The sequence below is a fragment of the Dipodomys ordii genome, unplaced genomic scaffold (assembly GCF_000151885.1).
Source record: "Dipodomys ordii isolate 6190 unplaced genomic scaffold, Dord_2.0 Scaffold67, whole genome shotgun sequence".
Lineage (NCBI taxonomy): Eukaryota > Metazoa > Chordata > Mammalia > Rodentia > Heteromyidae > Dipodomys > Dipodomys ordii.
The window spans coordinates 6,206,238-6,227,261 of NW_012267283.1; the positions used below are offsets into that span (position 1 = coordinate 6,206,238).

At 42.9% G+C, this 21,024-nt stretch overlaps 1 protein-coding gene across 3 annotated transcripts in view; it reads left to right on the forward strand.

Annotated features, from left to right (window-relative positions):
* Window positions 1–21,024, forward strand: part of Abca1 (ATP-binding cassette, sub-family A (ABC1), member 1) — a 127,742-nt gene that overhangs the window by 43,654 nt on the left and 63,064 nt on the right. For all 3 annotated transcript variants that reach the window (XM_013023292.1, XM_013023294.1, XM_013023293.1), the window contains 2 exons: window positions 13,741–13,862; window positions 16,179–16,355. In XM_013023292.1, coding sequence (XP_012878746.1) covers window positions 13,741–13,862; window positions 16,179–16,355 — 299 coding nt within the window. The remainder of the gene's footprint in view (window positions 1–13,740; window positions 13,863–16,178; window positions 16,356–21,024) is intronic.

Genomic DNA, 21,024 nt, shown 5'->3' on the forward strand with positions numbered 1-21,024 from the left:
TCCATTTCCCGAATGGAACATAGCCAGTTCCCAATGTCCCACACAGTTCTCTTTCTCCCATACCATATTGCATTTGGGTTAATGAACTTCCAACTGGGAATGCTTCCAGTTTCAAGAATGAAATTACAGATGAATCTCATTATCCTTGAAATCATCCTAACAGAGATGCCTAAGAAAGAAGGCTTTTGGAGGACCTTTACCAAGTATTTTCATCACTGGGACTTTTTGATCATTTTATTGTTTCCATCTAATCCACACAGGTGGAGACGTTGGCTTAAGTAATGTATGGGAATTAGTGTGAGGAGCATTCTTTCTTAAAATTCTGACCCTATCTTCAATTCTAAGGCAGTGTAACAAGAGGACACATTCCCAGAAACTCTAGCAAATAAGTTCCCTGTCTACATTATGACTTGGTATGAAGTGTTTGTCTGAGTTAGTTTTGTGTGAGGGCTGAGATGATTTTGGACAGTACACAATGAACAGCTTCTAGTTTTAGCTCCTATTAAATTTAAATTTTATGGGTGTTATTGCTTAAGTGGTAGGCAAGATCCATTACTGTTCATTTAAAGAGAACATTGCTTTATGTGGGCATGGTAAAACCTGTGGAAGTAGTTCATAAGTGATTAAAGATTAGAAAATGCTGGCTTAAGAGAAAGAGTTTGAGATTGTTTTGGCAGCACACTCAGACTTTAGTCCTTCTGAAGTATGAACTGTGGGCAAATTTTGATTCCTTCTGGTCCTTTGTTTACTCAAAATAGGGAGATTAACTTCCCTACAGGTGACCGTGGAACATGCTCTTTATGCGTGAGATGATTTCCTTGGGTGTTTGATAATGAGCTCTCAGCACACAATTTGTGTACAGAATAGTAATTCTGAACTGTTTTACATACCTGGATAGTTTTGGATGTCAGAACTTAGCCAGTTTGTTTACCCACTCTGGGCCTTCAGTTTTGGTGAAACATGAGAAAATGCTTCATTGTGGAAGCTTGGATGGGGGTCCCCTAGGACAAACTGCTAGTTATGGGTTGTCCATGAGACTGGAACCTCTTCAGTGCTGGGCTGGCTTTGTTCATGGTTCTGTGCCAAGCAGTAACAGACAGATAAATCAGTGCATCCGATTTCTCACCTCAGCCACGTGAGAGAAAACCAAACTTCTGGCCTTTCTTCTTCATTCAGTGTGGCGAAGATCAAGTGAAAGTGCGTTGGGAACCATGTAAAAAGCTAGCACAGGGAATTGTGGAGTTAATTCCCTTAGGCAAACTCAGTTTAACAATGCTTACAATTAATACTAATGACACCCAGAGGACACAGTGCATTTTGCTGGAAAGTTCAACACAAGTCCCTTTTTGTGGCACCTTGAAAGGCTCTCTGAGGTATCCTAGCGATACGTTTAGGCAGGGATGTGTTCTTGCTGGAAAAGTAGAAATACAAAATATCATTATATATTTCTTAAAGAGAGTTTCCCACATGTGTTAGTTCTAGGTTTTTACAAACCTACATGTGCTTCTGCGAGGGCCCTGGGTAAGAGAAGCAACTGTCTCCCTCCTCTGCCTCCTCTCTGACTCTGCCCTTAGCCTCCCTCACCAGGCCCTGCCTGTGTCTCTGATTTGGTGAATCTGACCTTTCTGAGGGAGGATAGAGGAGGAGGATGACCAGGATGTCAACCAAGCTAAGACTTCCCTAATGGGGGCCAGAATCAGGATTGGGCTGGAGAAAGGGGTGTACTTTGTCCATAGTTATCTTTACTGCTTATTTCCTTTTCAGCTACTTAAAATGTTAAGCTTAGTGATATCACAGTGTCAGATTAGCCTGCTTCCTGCTGAGTGTTTGGGCTCAGACAGCCACTTCATACCAATATCTGCTTCTCTCCCCAACCCGAGAATGTTCACCTCTGATTCCTCAGCTCCTGGCAGCCTAATGGGCATGGGTCCTTTCTGCTTTCCAGAGTCAGTTGGGCTCTTTTTCTTTTCCATGCCAGGGGACCATGCGGAGGCAGGCAGGCAGGCACAGGAGAAAGATTATTAAAAGGTTTATTAGAGGAGCCATATTTCCCCCGGAGAGAGAGCACATGGGCACCTCCACTATCCAGGTAGCAACAAGGTCTGGAAGTAGGAAGTGAGGTAGATGGGAGTTCAGGTGGGTCTGGGTGGAGAGAGGGAGGGGCCAGCTGTATGGTGGGAGCTCAGGTCTGGGTGGAGCTGAGGACCAAAGGTGGGCATAATGCTTACATTCATCACGTGCCTCATGGTGCCTTGTACAGTCTCACCACTGCCCATGCTGACCTGGGGACAATCCCTAGGCTTGTGTGAGTCCTGTTGATGTTCTCCACCTTTTACACCTGTGGTACAACCCAAGTGATGTTGACATGGATCTGGGTTTTGTGGTGTGGCAGACTGCCAGGGAGCCAAGATCTTAGCTCTCCAGGTGTTTGGCCCTGTCTCAAGTTATAGCCAACTAACAAAATGCTTAGTGAGGGCTTTGAAGGTAATTTTCCAGACCTGTGGATTTTGGCCAGAAAGGGTAGGTGGGACAACTGAGGCATAGTTTCTGCACTGGAGCAAGAGATGGTGTGCGTGTTGTTCATGGTCAATGTGCGGGGCATTCCCCATGAGAATTGTTCTTTCAAAGTGGGCTGCGTACAACCTGCTTGGTTTTGTCCTGTAGCAGAATATACTTTTCAGCAACACTAGGCCTCCCAGTGAGTATTGGGGTGATAACAGACCTTCCACTACCTCTGATTCAGGGGCTTTTCTGGAGTAGAGAAGTTCTTGAAGAATGTTTTCCAGAGAGAACCAGAGAACTTTGGGCTGGGGATGCTCTCTCAGAGGACATGTCCCCATGTTTTTAGATTCAAAGGTTTGAAAGGGGCAGAATCAGAGGAGAGATCAAGGACAGTCTTGCTGTGTCTGACAATCTTGACTCCAGGTCTCTGGTTTCTGTGTCTCTTTAGCTGGATATTGAGTTGAAAACCTGGAATGGCTGCCATTTATAAAAAGCTGGTTTGGTTGCCATTCTCTTGTGACTCAGAGTAAAACTGTAGTGAACTTTGTCAGACAGGCTATGCTGAACTTTGCTTTGGGAAAATGATCCTATTTTTCTGGCTGTGAGGTTTACTAATAATACGGAGAATTCATAATATAGATCTTTTATCCTTCCTTAATCTTTGGAAATCAAATAGATGAGCTCTTGTGTGGGGCAGAGGTGATTGGGGTGATGTGGAAAGGTGATTGGCTGTATGGGGATTTGAGGGAAGGGGTGTATAGTTAACATTTTGTAAATGTATTCTGGGAAGGGCAATTTAGTGTTAAGAGAGCAGATGTGGCAGCCAGACTGCCTGGGTTTGAATCCTGGCTCTACCCATGGCTAATTCCTTCACATCTCTGCATTTCAGGTTCCTTGAAATGGTATAGCATCTTTCTTAGGAATGGCATGATAGAAAACAAAAGGAACCAATGAAGATAAAGCATTTTGAACAGTGAGGCCATTGTGAATACCAGGCTTCTACTTTAGTTTTCTGGCATTTTTCATATGGAATGTAGGGGCTACATTTTTTTTCTTTTGTTGGTCGTGGGGCTTGAACTCTGGGCCTGGGCGCTGTCCCTCAGCTCTTCAGCTCAAGGCGAGCGCTCTACCACTTGAGCTACAGCGCCACTTCTGGTTTTCTGGTGGTTTATTGGAGATAGGAGTCTCACAGTCTCTCCTGCCCGGACTGGCTTTGAACCGCGATCCTCAGATCTCAGCCTCCTGAGTAGCTAGGATTACAGGCGTGAGCCACCAGCGCCTGGCTGGGGTTACATTTTTTTCAAGTTCCTATGAAGATATTGAAGTTTGGAGAGGCTAAGGAAGCATAGCTGGCAAAAGCAGCAGTAGGACTAGAACTAAGCCCCTTATACTCTGATATTGTTGTATTCTAGAGAGAGTTTTCCTAGGAAGCTATAAACTTCACGAAGGCCACAGACACTGGATATATACAGGCTGTGATGAGAAAGGACAAGAGAACTTCAGAGAGAAATGCTAGATTTTTATTCACTTCTGCCACTTCCTACACTTCTTGGCTTCATGGGTAGTGGGCATTGGGGCATGTGTCCAAGGCTTTGCTATAAATAACATCCCATGGGGGCTGGGAAGGTGGCTCAGTGGTAGAGTGCTTGCCTTACATGCATGAGGCCTTGGATTCGATTCCTCAGCACCACATAAGCAGAAAAAGCCGGAAGTGGTGCTGTGGCTCAAGTGGTAGAGCGCTAGCCTTGAGCTGAAGAGCTGAGGGACAGCACCCAGGCCCAGAGCTCAGGCCCCTTGACTGACAAAAAACAACAAACAAAAAGAACAACAACAAAAAACAAAACAAGACTTGTGGCCACTTCTCCTTTCTTATTTGAAGTCTCTCATCCCACTTGGGAAGCTGTGCTGAGGTTGATGTTACAGTCTTAAACTTTATTTCCTTCAGCCTCCCCCCTCTTCCCCCTCCACTCCCCACCCCATACCACATTGGGTCATCTCACTGGGAGATTTGATGACCTTTATGCCAACATTATGTCATCAAAATGGAAGTCCCTTGAAATCGTGGCTAATTGCAATTCATGTTTGGTATATACTTGTTGAAACTTTTCATCTTAGGGTCTTAGGGTTTCATAATTTGAAACATTTCTATCTCTATGAGAGCTTCCTCAGACCTGTCAAAGTCAGGCTGTGTCCCAGAGACTAAGATATCGATTTCCACCCAGGACAGGGAGGGGCCTGGTTCCAGCTGGGATCGAGTCTGGGGATTCAATGCTCCACTGCAGTGTTGAAATATTGCTTGAGCTAAATTAAATCAAAGGTCGGCTTTACCCAGACAAAAATAGAAGAAAACACAATTGCTTTCAATTACAGAATGCCACATACTCCACAAATAGCAGACTGCTTTACATTTTTGTTGGAATTGTTAACATCCAAAACAGTGCTGTATGTCTCCTGCTTTTCCAGTATAAGATTTGCCACCCTGTGGGTGGCAAAGAGGAGCTTGGAAATGCAGTTTCTTTTTTACCAGAAGTGTTGGATTTCAGCCCTCCATCAGTGTTGACCTTTGAGGCACAAAGGTCAGAGACCATTGTACATTTTTTTTTTTACTAGATTATTGAATCCGAAGCCTTGAAATAACACTAGCAGACTGAAACTATTGTCCCCATTTTGTGGATAAGAAAATTGAGGCTCAAGTGGTTATATCTGTTTCTCAAGCTCAAGAATAAAGTTGTAGATTAAATCCAAGCCTTCTGTTTCCAAGCTAAGAATGGGGTCATGTTGCCTTATTTCAAAGCTAAGTAGTATGATCATCACCACCTTTTGATGAAGCAGTTTTAGGGCATAAATAATCTATTTATTTTTTGCTAATAGAGTAGAAAGAATCAAAGTGGTTTGTTCAAATTTGCCACTTGCTAGTTCTGTGACCTTGAGTGAGGTATTAACTTTTTTCAGATCGATTTCTGTATTTGACAAAATGAGGATGATGATGATGATGATGATGATGATGATGATGATGATGAAACCTTTCTCATAAGCTTATTTTAGACATTCTGGGAAAATAGAGCAGAATGTGTCTGATAATACAAATCTTTTTTTTCTCCTGACAACTTAGTACCATGTCCTTACTCATTTTTGTAAATTTTAGATGTTAGTAAAAGTAAAACATTTTTTTATACATTAGAGAGAAACAATTCTTCCTAGATCAGTTCCAGAAGGAATTTCAACTCAGTCCCTAACTTGTAAGTTTATCTTCTATTCTTCCTTTTGTTCCTTGGACTTTCTAGGGCCCTGCAGGCTGATTCTGCTCTGGTGTCTTCTGGCGATTGGAGAGTCTGGTTTCATTAGTCAGAGACCAGCTCACCAGTGAGAGCTAGGTGCCTCAAAGCCTCTTCTTCTCTACACCTCTCAGATCTTTCCCCTTTTACCGCCTCTGTTTGATTCAGCCTTTCCTGTTTCTGCACCCCTTTTTCCTTTATCCTTTTGACTTCTTTCCATTTACCCCCCCATTCTTCTGTTTCTTTCGTCTTCACAAAAGGTTCTCCACAGAGGTTCCCTCGTTATCTCTTTTCTTATTTTTTTCTGCTCTTGTCTCCTTATTTCTTCCTCCTTCTCTTTATGTTCAGAACTCATTTGAGCCCACGATACTGCCTTGGTGTTACCTCTCATTTCCTTCTGGGCTTTTCAGGTCAGATGCCTGTGCTTGCCTCCCCTAGACTAGCATGACCAGGTCATTCTGACCTTTGGGGTCCACCGACTTGCCTGGCTCCTTATTACCCTTCAGGTTCTTGTCAGATGTTGCCGGTCTTGATTCTCTGGGCTTCCAGCATTTTCCCTGGTTAGTAAGAAAGGAGTATTGTATTAGGCCACTCAGGTTGCCATCACACAATGCCTGACACTTCAGTAATTGTGTAAACAGAAAAGTGTTTCTTTGGAGGCTGGGAAGTTCAAGATGGAGGTGCTTGCTTTGGGTTTAGTGTGTGAGAAGGGCTCTTTTCTGCTTCCAAGTTGGTACCCCTTGCTGCATTCTCCATGAGAGTGAAGTGCTGTATCCTCAAGTGGCAGAAGGGACTGAGGGTGAGTAAACCCTTCCCTGAAGCTCTTTTACAAGGATTGTAATCCCACCTGTTGAGGGCTCTCGGCTTAATCACTGGTTAAAGCCCTACCCCTTTAAGTATAAAGTGGTGATTAAGTTTCCTTGTATACACTTTCATATCTTCAATTCACATCAGGCACATTATTTCATTTGTAGTTGAATCTGAGGGAAGATGGGTGGTGTCGCTTTCTAGCCCTGGGTTCAGTGTCACCTGAGTTTTGGAGGGGTAGATAGGGTGGAGGCCCTTAACTCTACTCCCCTGTCTTCTAACCATCTCCACCCAGAAGGCAGGGCAGAGGGTCTATCTTCATGTAGCCCCCTGTATGACTGATTACAGGCTCCAGGAAAAGCATTGCTTCTTTGCTTTAACCATTGTACTTGTGTTTGGTGTATAGCATCCATTCACAGGTTTGTATATTCACCTGTGTAAAATTTATTTCCTCAAGTCATACTTCTTCCAGTTGCTCCAGAGAGAAAGGTTTGTACATGCACTTCCCTAGTGCCGGCCTCAAACAATTCTGAGTGCGTAGCCATAAATAATCCAGTTTCTCTTGGGAACTTGTTACATCATTGTTAGAATGTCTTTATCAACATCTATTTTGAACACATTTAATTTTCAGCTTAAATCTTCTCTTGCGTTATGTGTGAGTTGGTGTTCAGAGTACTTGACACGCTCAGTGTCATTAGTGCTACAGAACTCATGCTCAAACAGTTGACCATTTACCAAAGGAAGAAGCTCAGCGAGCCTAACAAAGTCCTTAGAACCAGAAAACTCTGGAGTTGAGATTTGATGAGATTATCTAGAGTCTAAATCCTAGGCTTTAGTCTTTAAGCTCTGTCTTGTTATTCCTCAGCAAGTCTCCACTGGGAGAAGGAAACTTCTCCAGAGCCCCCATAGCCAGAAGGGAGGGCCTGAGATGGTGTGTACCTCCTATCATCCGAGTCCCCCTCCACCTGTCCTAAGAGTAATCCACGAGCAGCTGGTCAGTTCTGTGCCCTTCTCTGAACAGGGAACAACAAGGTCTTCCCAGAGAGGGCTCTGCCACTTCATTCCCTGAAGAGAGCAGAGGCCTGCCATCAGGAAGACAAGCACAAACCACAAATAGATGCCCTCAAAGCTGCCAAGTGTGTTTGTTAGCAGTCCTTGTAGAGAAAAAAAAAAGTTTCAAGGTCTTATTTATAAGGCCAACCCAGGCTGGCATTGCCTTCCATATCCCAACCCAGGCTGTTGGAGCTGTTGCTTCTCTCACAGGCTGGGCGCTGGGAGACCCCGGTGGGGGCGGGGGCATTCAAGAAGTGGTTCTATGCTTTGGGTCTTAACAGCAACCTCTTTCTCTACTTCTCTTTTTCTCCCTTTCGCCTCCTCCACCCACTTCTCAAGCTGCTGATTGCTGTGGTTCCTTTTCAAGTAGAGCACTGGCTGGCAGAGTTGGACTTCTTGAAACTCGAGCTGGGGCTGGGAGGGCACTGGCCGCGAGTAACCCCAGCCTTCCAGAGCTGCATCCCTACCTCCTCCCACTCCTCCTCTCCCACTTCCCTTCTGCCTCATCCTCTGCCCCGAGGTGGAGCCTGTTCCTGGGGGTGCTGGAATGAAGGAAGGGAACATGGAGTGGCTATGAAAGGTTTCCCAAGGGCAGGTTCTTCCCCCTCCCCCTTTTCAACCCCACCCCCCTTCTGCCTGCCTGGCCTTACTGTGGGCCAAGAGGCCTGGCTCAGATGAATGGCAAGAAACTGAGGCTTCTGTTTTACCCTTGCCCGGCCACAAACACATCTCATTCGGTTTGTTCTTTTTAGACTCCAAGGTCCTTTTGGTTTTGTTTTTCCTTTCTCTTTTTTCTTTGCCCTGTTTCTCTGTACCAGCAGCAAAGCTCCTGGGACTTGGTAGACGTTGGTAGGCGGCTGTTTGCTCTTCCACGCAAAGCTGAGGAGGTTGAGCTCAGCAGATCAGCCATGTTGGTTTGTAGTGAAAAGACTGTGAGACAGAAGGGAGCTCTCTTGGCCTTTTGCTGGATAATGACTTTGAATTATCCATTTCATTTAGCACATAAGCTGACCTCCTGTTGTCCCTGTGCTGTGACAGTGGGCGTACCTTTCCAGCTCTTTCCTCTGAGCCAGCATTTTGACATTCTTAATCCTTCATTGCTACCTGTTTCAACCTGTGAAGAGTATGAGTCCCATTGTCAAGCAGAGGACACAGACCCAGAGAAACTAAGAACAGGTGACAGGTGAGCTAAATGGACACACAGTTAGGAAGTGGTCCTTCTAGTGCTATATGTCCAGTGCTGATTCTGTGAGGCCCTACTCCTTTAAATAGGATAGATAACAATACCTCAGATACACCTTTTCCAGATGATAAGATCCAGGTTCAGGTCAACTCATTTGGTCAAAATTGAACACATGAGTGATCACCCTTCCCAATAAGTGTACCCTGTTGTGACTAGAGTGAGTGGTTATATCTTTTACCTGTGTTCGTCCTTGTAGCTACCATCAGATGTGATCATTCCTGTTGTGAAATGCTACATTTACTTATTCTTCTAGTAAAGTTTACAATAAATGGATCAGTGAACTTCAGCTTTTTCTTCATCTTATAGACCCTATCAAGAGGGGAAAAAAATCTCACTAATTCTATCCAAGTCAGGCAAGTACATGATAGACACATACAGAAATGTGTGAGATCGTGGACTCAACATCTCAGCATCCTGGGCAAAGTCACTTCTCTGTTCTTCTCTGTTCTGAACATGCTTGAGGGTTGAATTAGCAGGAAAGCTAAGGAGATGATGATGAAGGTATCAGCTGTTCTTTAGAGAGCACCTATCTCAGTGTCAGCTGTTTTCTTGGCCTGAACATGTGTTTCTCATTTAACTCCATGCTCATTCCAGGGAGGTGGATGCCATTGCCATCTTTCTTTCATTAATTAATTAACTTAGCCTCCCCCTGCTATATTCCTGTTGTGCTCTGAGCTGCCATTCACTCCTCTTTTAACTTGGGCTGATGTGACTCGGTGGGCTTAGAGAAACTCCAGTACCATCTTGACCCAGTTTGTTTCATGTTCGTGTTCTGCTCTATCTTTTCCCAAACCACTGCCAGGTTAATTGAACCTCTTCTTAGCTGGCAGTTTCCTGGATCGTATCACTTCATTAATTTATTCACTTGTTTGTGTTCCTTTATCCTTCCTTCTCTGTGCCTGGTGCTACTAGCTTTGGATTTACAAAGCCTGGCCCTCAAAGATATTTCTATTCTTCTAGGAGAAGGATGTGTACATGGACATCCCAGCTTGCTCTGTGTGGTTCTTAGGGGAAACTCAGGATGTTTTTGAGGCACAGGAGAGAGCTACCCAATCTATCTTGAGGGTGGGAAGGTCAGGGAAAGTTTCTTAGAGCAGGTGACTCACAGGCCAAATAAGAGAATAAGGGCTGTTTCAGACATCTGGCTTTCCATATAGTTTGCATTTTTCTACCCATTCCCCAGGGAACCCTGTAATGGGGAAGAGACCAGCAGGGGACAAAATCACTCTCCTATGTCCTTACTCCACACTGACTCCTCCCTTATCTTTTCCTGTTCCCCAAATTCTAGGTTTTGAGACATCTCCTCTCTCCCTATTTATCAGCTTGTTTATTTTGTTCATTCATCATTCATTTACTGAGGTGGAGAACCTACTGTGTACCTAGCACTGAGCATAGGAATATCTCAGCAACTTCCATCATGAGTGGGTCTTGGGTCTCTCCTTGTCCTCACTTGCTGCAGCTTGTAGAGATTTGGGGCTCTCTGTTCTTTGGTAGAACTTGGCTTCAGCCCAATTCTCCAACACCTCTCCCCTTCCCCCTCTTCCCCAAGGAATGCCTGCAGATAAACTGCATTTAAACTGTCTTGAAAAATTTTTGCATTATCTTTCTCTGGCTTTCTTATCTCTCCTTCTGCTTACGCTAAAAGATGTACCTCTTTCTCTCCTTTATCAGCCCAGAAAGTCCCTTAAAGGGAAGGTCTGTATCTACTGTGTATACTTCATGTACATACAAGTGAACAATCTTTTTAATATCAACAAAAACATTACCATCTATTAAGTACCTATCGAAAGCCACTTGGTTATTGTTTGTGCTTTACATATGAATCTCCTTAGTCCTCTGAGAGGTGGATACTGCTTGTCTTCCTTCATGGGTATGAAAACTTGACAGAGTGACTTTCTCACCACCACACAGCTAATTCACAGTACAGTGTAGCATGAATTTAGTTTTTCTTTTCATCAGCCCTGATATTTCTGCTGTATCATTGTTTTCTAAACATGGCTAGAATCATCTGGATTTTTTTTCCTCTTCTAATTCTGATGTCTTCTTTGGAACTCTTGTAAAGCTCCCAGGTGAGTCCAACAGGTAGTCAGGGTTGAGAACCTACATAAGCACCCTGTTGCTTTCCAGCTGCCAGTGATCATGTGAGATCTTAAGCCAACATGTGTGGCTATCCATGTGACCAGACTGCAGAATCTTTGTAGCTAGGGATCTTTGGCCCTTCCTGTTGCTTCTCCACCCAGCCGGCCTACCACACCACGCACGTGCACTGCCAAGGGTTGTTGACTATTGAATCCGCCTCTTCATTCTTGTGTCTCATCCAGGGAATAGGCAGTTGGCGTTTGATCACATCCAGCTGTTTTCATCCTCAGCATCTGTTGACATAACAGAAGAGTCTTATAAACATGCCGAGCACATTTGTTGGTCTCCTGAGTGTTGTCGGATGACCTAGCCCCATTGAAAGTACAGCCTGGGTCAGCCTCCCACACTTCTGCTGCCCCGGGAGGGAAGTTGAGGGCTATTCTGAAGTTCCTCAGTGGGACTGCTGTGGCTTTGCTGAAGAGGAATGTGTGGCCCAACTGGTCAATGAAGGGGTTAGCTCAGATGTTTGTTCTGTTCTCTCAAGTGTTCACAAAGGTCTTTTCTGGTCCCTAGTTGTCTAAGCACAGCTAGGTGAAATGATCCATTAAATTCTGGATGGAAACAGAGCCCAGGGTTTTTGGGTCCTAAATGTGGTACTTTTTCTATTGGTATCTGATAATGTCTGCATTTTTATAGTAGGCCTCAAGCCACCTGCTTATCTAGCTTCCTTACTGTTTACCTGTACCATAGGGATTCTGGGATGTACTGTATACCATTTTATGTCCTGGGAAGATAGATAGTTCTAGTGGTTAGGCATCTGTTTACTCCTGGAAAGGGGCCTGTGCGTGGATGGTCCTGTCATCCAAGGGGTCCTTTGGATACCTCTGGCATTTTCTCAGCCTTAATCCCATCTCTTAGTGTATATTATTTGGTTGTGATTTACTGTGCAGTCCAAATCCTGATCTAGATCATGGAAACACCAAGAGAAACACGTATTCCGTGTCCTTTCAGGCAGAGTGGCGGCAGTATCTAAGTTAACCAATATTCTTTAAAATGTGGCTCCCAGACTCCCCGAATTTGAAGTACCAGAGCTACTTGATTAAAATGTAGATTTATAGGCTACCGAGTCAGTATTTTAGAGAGTTTGTCTTAGAAACAAACATCACGAGTGATAGGAGCAGCAGGAAGTTTGGCAACTAGCAGGAGTACTGATTTCAAGGAGAGGCACTCAGAGGCCTAGGAACTGTGTCTGAGTGTCATGAAGCATCCCCAGGAGCTGGCTGCATGGGGGCTGCAGAGAAGCATTTCTCTAGAGATATGCATCTTGCTCATTAACTCTTTCTAGAACTCTATCCAACGTACTGAAGCTTTTTAAAGGCAGAACTTGCCTGGATTGTGCAGCTCTGATGAGGATCTTGTGTTGCTAGAGAGACCCTCCTGCTACTTAATCCCGGTGCGGTGTGTGGAGTGACCCTTTTAGATTAACTCCTGTCCTAAGCAAGCCACACACTGTAGAGGTTTCAGATTGCATCTCTGTTTCTTTTTGGTGTGTGATTTGGGTTTGTAAAGTTTGCCCCCTAGAGGTCAATTCGTGTTTGGGTCTCTGGACTACAATTCCGCAAATGATACCTGTTTAGTCTGATGGCCATATGATCTGAAGGAACTGGTTTCATCTTTATTCCAAGAAAGAATATATGTTATTAGGAGGACAGGGTACAGGGAGAAGAGGGCGGATTACAGGAAGAGTCAAGTGAATTAAGTCCAGGAAATAGATAACATTTGCAAGTCTGAAGGCTATTCCTATGCATCTGCTCAGGAATCTCTTGGAGATGAAGAAACTTAAGTCCATTGGCATGGCATGAAATATCTACCAAGCACAGAACCCAACTCCAGACACAGCATCCATAACTAAAATGCTGTGTGTTGACTAGTGCTTTTTTTCTGGCTTTTTGTAAATGTACCTGGAGGGCTTATTGTTCAGTGGAAATCTGTATGAAAACTTCAGCAGTTGACTCATTTCGTAGGGTAGATTAAAAAAAAAAAGCAAACATATACTAACCTATTTTCCCAGGTTGTGGAAGAGCTTCATCTCAGGTGCTTTGTTGTGAACTAAATGAGACCATATCTGTAAAAGCTCTCTGAAAGACAGAAGGTGCTATACCTGTGTTTCTTAAAGTGTGGCTTGTAGGCTGGCAGCAGCTGCATTCCCTGGGAATGTGTGAGATACACAGATTCTACAACCCCAGCTCAGGTTTATCCAAACAGGTACTCTGGGGCAGCGGGTCAGGATCTAGTCCCTGCTTTTACCAGCCCACCAGGTTGGTATTTGATAGATGGTGAAGTGTGAGAACTGTTTGCTACTCATGCAGGTGATCTGCCCCTCTGGCTTGTGGGAATAAAGGCTTTCAATTGATCTGACTTTTAACCATGTTAAAAGGATTTGTGTCACAAAACTCAGGTGGAATGGATGAGATCATTGACAAGGCTGTATGTGTGACCACACTGTCATGCAGTGTGATTGTGGGAGCTCATGCTGAGTGTGTCTCAACATGTTATCAGAAAGCAATCTTTCTATGTTCCTCCTAATAAGATGGAGTGACCTGACTCATTTTTTCTGTGTGTGTAAGCCAGAAGCCTGTGGACATCAATGGCTTTCAATCTAGGCAACCAATATTGTGATATTTTTCTCCACCTGCTCCATAGTGCTTGCTCTTTTTTTTTCTTAATTTCAACTTTTGGAGTTACTTATTAAAGGAAAACAAAACATCATGTTTTCAATAGGCTTGAAGCTTCAGGATTTCCTGGTGGATAATGAAACCTTCTCTGGATTTCTGTATCACAATCTCTCTCTCCCAAGGCCAACTGTGCACAGATTGCTGCAGGCTAATGTCAGTCTGCACAAGGTAAGCTGCCATCTTCAGTGTCCTCCATGGGGGCTGAATTAAACTCTTGTTTTTTGCGGTGAGGGAAGTGGTTATTTTGAATTCAGATTCACCTAAGTTTACTTCCCTGTTCAGGCAGGAGAAGGGACTGTAGAATCTGGTATCGAGGGCCAGTTGGTTGAAATAAAACTGATTTTTTTTCACCTGTCCATATGTGATGACTTCATCCTAAAAGGGTTACATTTTTCAGTTAAGGTGAATTAAATTGAAAGACAAATCACAGTTCTGAGATGAGAGCTGGGATGATGATGATTGATCTTGAGCAATACTATCTAAAATATAAGGCAGGGAGCTTGCTGCTGGCTCACACCTGTAATCCTAGCTACTCAGGAGGCCTAGGGCTGAGGATCACCATTTGAAGCCAACTCAAGTAGACAAATCTGAGACTCTTATTGCTAATTAATCCTCAAAAAGCCAGAAGTGGAGGTGTGGCTCATGTGGTAGAATGCTAGCCTTGGGTAAAAAAGCCAATTGAGAACCCATGGCTCTGAGTTCAAGCCCCACTACCAACACACACACACACACACACACACACACAATTTAAGACAGGAGACTGTGAAAAGATACAGAGATACACAACAGACAACTTTGTTAGGTTTATAAAAATCAGTAAGTAATATTAGCGTTTGTGTAGAATTTTAACCTTTGATTCATGGAGAACTTTCTCTGGCATCCGTAATTCACCTATAGCTCCTGGGCAGATTGTGTGTTTATTGCTTTCTCAAAGATGCTTCTTGAGTTTATTCTCTAGCAGAAAGGGGAACTTCTCTCTCAGCCCATCTCATACAAAAAGCAGAACTAGTGGAAATGTTTATGCTTGAAAATAAGGTCTTTGCTTCACACAACTGAGAATTCTTAAAATTAGAAAAATGTGCTTACTGCTTGCCCTTATGAAACTAGGAAAATATGCCTGTATTTACTCATTGTGTGGCTGGGAGGTGGGCCAGAGGCAGCAGGCTTTTGAAAATAGTTGCATTTAGTACAATTTCCACTGCATCCTGCCAAGTTCATATCTGTCACATCCCATCAATTGAAAATCAGGGACATCCTAAGCATGGAGGTAGTCCTGGTATGGTAATTAGAGTGGGTTGTCTGTGTTCTTAAGCACAGACCCTAAGGGGAGACTGACAGCTTGGCAGCAAGGATTAAGGCCAGGGGTAAAGCTGAAGTGCATTTGAATACCTGGCATTAGGTGAAAACTTAATGGAAACCACGGCAGGACCAAAGCTCTGTAGTGCTTAGAAAGCTGCATGGGTTTGAGAGGCTTTTGTTCCATCACTCACATCTAGTTGCTTTATAAACAGGGCAGACTGCACTCCTTTAAACTAACAGGAGTTAGTAATGGTTTACTGTAGAGTCTGCATTATTCACTTCTTCAATCAACGTTCACTGTTGGTATCATCCTAGCACTGTGCACTGTAAACAAAGACCCATCTCTTTACAAAGCCAGCTGTCTACTAGCCCATCAATGAGATGATAAGAGGAATGGATTTCTAGCACTCTATTTGGGGGCAAGTGACATGAAAAATTTCAAATTCTTTATATATATATATATATATATTACTGTAAAGTTACTGTACAGAGAGGTTACAGTTACATGAGCAAGGGAGTGAGTCCATTTCCTATCCAGCATTGTTAGCCCCTCCTTTATTTTTCCCCTACCATCCCTTTCCTCCCCACCTCCCCAACTCCTTCCCCAGCCCCCTGCCCCTGGCACAAAATTATAAAGTTTGTTTTCAACATAGTGTCTTGTACATCTTGTTGTTACACTTGGTCATCCTATATCCTTATTTCAGCAAAAAATCCAAATTCTGACATTACTTGAGCATAGTTCTATGCATCAGCTAAATAGCTTTTGCAGATAAACAGAAATAATTGTTTTATTTTTGTGACTCAGTCCAACCCCAATGTAAGATATCATAAATTCCAAAATAATGAAGATAATTTTCCTCTAATAAAAGACGTCTCAATAATCCAGGCTCTGTCCCAGGATAGAGAAAGAATATTGGCCTTAGGATGAAACTCTGTAAGGGAGATACAGATTTAGGAGATCCTAAGTCAAATCCAACATGCAGGTTTGGAATGTGCTGGAAGATTTTGTGCTGCCTCCTTTCCAAGTTCATTGAAGAGGCGTGGCACATTGAACTACCACAGTGGTGACTTGTTTGTTTTTTTTTTAAGACCTTCAAATCTGTATTCACATGAATACCTTCAAGACCCAGCTTCTCATCTTTGTAACCTGTTTTGCTTGTCTCTCTTTGCATGAATTATCTCCAGGTATTTTTGCAAGGTTACCAGTTGCATTTGACCAATCTGTGCAATGGATCAAAATTAGGAGATACCATTCAAATCAGTGAGCCAGAATTTTCTGAGCTTTGTGGGCAACCCAGGGAGAAGCTGGATGTGGCAGAGCAGGTGCTTCGTTCCAACAGGGACATTCTGAAGCCGATTGTGGTGAGTAGGCTTGCTCTGTGGAGAAGCTTGAAGCACTAATGATTGGGGATGTGAATCCCCCCCAATAATATGAGTTTGTCTTTGTAGAAACATAGAGCTGACTGGAAGTTGGTGTTATAATTTAGCTCAGTGGTGCCCTAAGTGTTCTTTCAAACTTTGGTTCATCTCACTATGGGTGAATGAGAATGAACATGATGGCTTGGCTGAGTTCAAATTCAACGTCCCTTGTACCTGTTTCAATCAGCAATGACCTGCTTCTTTTATTTTTTCTTTTATTTAATTTTTTGTATTTAAGTAAGAGTTTATTTGAAGAAAGAATTTTTGTTTTTAACTTTTCAAACTGTTGATGGGAAGATGGTTACTTTTGTGGGTTTGAATCAGAAAGGAGAATTTATGGGTAGTCATAGAGAAACCCCGGAAATGGATGAGATTGCAGGAATACTTAATCAGTGACAAAAGTACTTTCAAAGTAAAAACAAACAAATAGCATTTTGGTTAGCCTAGGAATCTAACATGCAGAGAAGGCTGCATGATACCCATTCACTCTTAATCAAAGAGTACAAGTGAGGCTGGATATTGTTCATCCATGCTGTCTATCATAATTCTGAGTAGATATGCATCTGAGCTTTCCGAGAGTTCTGGTGAAATGTTCCTCCAATAGCATCTTTTACCATCCAACATTCTGGTTTACTACTCACCAGAAAGTGCTTTAATTTGTTAGTACATTTTTCAAAACCAGGGGGAAAAGCTCTGAAGAATGGGCTTAGAAAGAGCTGTTTCTCACTACAGTAAAATGAAATTGCAATTCTTTTGGACTTTGAACATCGTGACTTCTTTATAGAGAGTTGACTCTTCCCAGGAAATTCTAAGAATGTTTAGTTCTACTCTAGACCTTGTGTCTAGATTACACTTTATAATGTGGTCTTAGAAGCCTACCTCAGGGCTGGGCACCAGTGGCTCAGGCCTTTAATCCTAGCTACTCAGGAGGCTGAGATATGAGGATTACGTTTCAAAGCCAGCCAGGGCAGGAAAGTCCGTGAGACTCTTATCACCAATAAAAAACCAGAAGTGGCACTGTGGCTCAAGTGGTAGAGTGCTCGCCTTGAGCTGAAGAGCTGAGGGATAGCTCACAGGCCCAGAGTTCAAGCCCCACGACTGACCAAAAAAAAAAAAAAAGAAAGAAAGAAAGAAAAAAAGAAACCCACCTTAGGGTGCATGATTGTCTGGACTGACACGCAAGAAGTTCTTGTATGCTGCTCGACTCGAATGCTATAGTAGATGTTTGAGGCAGAGGTGGGTGCAGAACTGTGACTTTCTGGTTCCTTTCTGGTGGGCATCTAAGCCAGTCATGTGACTTAGATTCAATGCTTAAGATTGCTTTTATTTTATTCTATTTTAGTGTTTTTTAAAAAAATACTAAGTCCTTGGTTCAATGATCTGTGATTCTATTGGTTATCGTGTCTCTATTATAATTTCAAGTGAGATATATTTCTTTATGGAGTCATTTGTATCCATAACAGCCCAAAATAGATGAGCTCAATTGCATAGGCATTTCCAGCTTGTTGGCATTCTTTTTGCATTATGAGAGATAGAAGGTCAAAGTTATTACAAATTGTACCAAAGGTTGTGGTCAACCACTTTCTTGGAACTATTTTGGGCTGCTGCATTTCAGTAAAAGACAAATGTTTGCCCTTCAGTTCTTGAAAAGATGAATGTTTTCAGAAGGTAGATTGATGTATTTGGGTGCCCATTTATTCTATTTCATTTCTCTTTGCTCATTAAGCATCTATTGTGTATGCAACACAGTGAAATCTCTTCATTCACATAATGTCTGAATTATACTCAAATTAGAATGACATGTTAGCCCTCATCATATGACAATGAATATCTTGGGTTTCAGCTTCAAACTGTCTCCCTGTTTGGGAGGATTAACAACATGACAAAGTACATGGAAATACACCTTCAGACTTGTCATCTGCATCCATCCTGTCTTGCTGTGGTGTCCTGTGGGTCAGCTGAATCCTGAGCAGGTGTTGTTTTGTGTCCATTTTGGATGTGTGCATGTGTGGCACATCTCTGGCTCTGCTTTGACTCTTTTGTTGTTGCTGAAGAAAACCTCTCTTCCAAAAATCAGAAAAAATGGGGGTTTTGCATTAGATTGTAATCAGTGATTAGGATTGTTCTGTGCAAAGAGATTTTTGAGGGTGCCTTTGGGATGAAATGACTTCCAAAGCTTTTGGAATGTTGTTTATTGAATGAAACACAGCTTTAATTGGACTATTGGGATTGCTATTTGAATTACAGGAAGCATTTTTTTTTCTCTTGCCTCTCAGTTGAAATTTCAGTGCTTGTGATGTAGATGGATGTCACCTGTGGCATTACTGCACATGGATGGTTAATGGTGCCAAGAGCAGCAACTGGGCAGCAACCAGACGCCAGGCCCAGCATCATGGGGGAAAACTATTCTGTCCATGTGTGTTTATGTACCACAAGTGGATCATCAGGAAAGATGTATTTTGAAACATATTTTCCTCTTACTATTATTATTTTATTTAAAACTTTTTTTTTTGGTGTGGGTGTTCCCTAATTTTTCAGCCAAGGGTATTCTGGCTTTTTCTCTTGGGTCCCTTCCAGCCTCCAGATGATCGGGAGAACAGTGTTGTGACAATGTGAAGGAATTGGACGGATCTTGCCTTAGGGCCATCTGATATAGGTTCAACTTTTGCTTCAATCTTTTTTTTTTTTTAAGTCATCACTGACTGTGGGGAAGAATCATTTTAGCTTCTGTAGGCCTTCCTCTTTTTTTTTTTGTCATCAGTCATCGGGCTTGAACTCTGGGCCTGGGCGCTGTCCCTCAGCTCTTCAGCTCAAGGCTAGCGCTCTACCACTTAAGTCACAGTGCCATTTCTGGTTTTCTGGTGGTTTACTGGAGATAAGAGTTTCAAACACAGACTTTCCTGCCCAGGCTGGCCTTGAACCAGGAGCCTCAGATCTCAGCCTCCTGAATAGCTAGAATTACATGCATGAACCACCCACACCTGGCTTCCTCTTCTTTTATGGGCAGATGATTTAATCTATCATTTATTGTGATTATTGGACATATGTATGAAGATTCTGGCACATACTAGGTGTTCAACGAAGAAAAGCTGATCATAATTGACATGAGTAATAGTCACCTTAAGCTTCACACAATTACCAGTAAGATGGAAGTCTCTTTTTGTAGATCAAAGTTAGGTCAGAATCATACCAAGCAAGGTAGTCCTGGAAAACATTTCAGTGAAGAAGTGCAGTTTTTGCCTAGGTATTGCCAAACCCTCACCCCTTGGTTCATGGTTACATCTGTATTTAAATCTGTACCTCACATGGAAATGAGTATTCTATGTCAGGATGCTATTATATCCTTCAAGTTCTCCAGTATTATTACAATGTAATTAGACACTCTCTGTTTTTTTTTTAAACTTAGAAACATACTCATTTATATAGGAGTGGTGATATACACCTGTCATCTGAGCACTTGCGAAGCTAAAAAATGTATTAATTGGGCTCTTCATTGAGTGCTTATTATGTATTTATCAAGATGGTTCTAGGAACTAGACTCAGCTGAGATCCTCAATAAGACTTTCTGATGGGTCCAAGGATGGGTTGATAAATGAAATACTATCTCTCGGATAAACGCCTTTGTATCAGAAGGGAGAGTCATGTTGCTGAGTGTCCAGAGTATACGTATTGTTAAGCAACAATTGTTAAGAGGAGCCTACGACCTCTGAAATCAAATTCCATGTTCTCATTGCTCAGCAGGTGGATTTAGTATACAGGTGACTGCCTAGCAGGCAGAGTTTTCCCCACTTTCAACTTTCCCTGAGGTCCCTCCTGATGCAGTACACATCTTTCTCAGGTAGGGGATAGAAAACTGTGGGGATCTCCCCTGGCCCTCTGTTTCTCCTGCCCCACAGTAACTTCCAGTCTTTGTTTTGGACTGTAGGGAGGAGTTATAATACTGGATCAGAAAATTTTGGCCAGAGCCATTTATTTGTTTCTGGCTGGTTGTTTTGGTTTCACTGTTGCTGCTGTAACAAATTACACAGCCTAACACTACACACGTTCATCATCTCACAATGGTGAAGGCCCAAAAGTCTTAGTATAGTTGGGGCTAACTCAGCATACAGTCTCTCATGGCTGAAATCAGGGTGTTCGCAGAGCTGCGTACCTTTGGAAGGCTCTTAAGATGCATCTGTATTTAAGCTTTTATAGGCTGTCAGCCAAATCCAGTGTCTTGCACTTACCGACTAGAGTCCCTGATTCCTTCCTGCCTTCAGCAAGAGGAAGGTCTGTCTGTGCTCCTGGGAGCCTACTGTTTCTCTTCATCCTTTTTCTATGGTTCAGCATGCGGGTTACATCCCTCTCATGATTTCAATCTCTGACTTTTCCTGCCATCTCTTTTTTATTTTTTTTTTCCAGCTAGAGAAAGCTCTATGGCTTTCAGAGCTCATGTGATTAAATTGTCCACGCAGGATAATCCCTTTAAGGTCTCTTACTTCACATTTTGCCCCATAATGTAAGATAGATTCCAGAAATTAGGTTCACCTGCCACAACTGCCTTCTAAGACGGGAGTATGTTTCATTTTTGTCTTTGAAGTGTTCACTCAGGGCCTCAAGCTTTTATTGATCC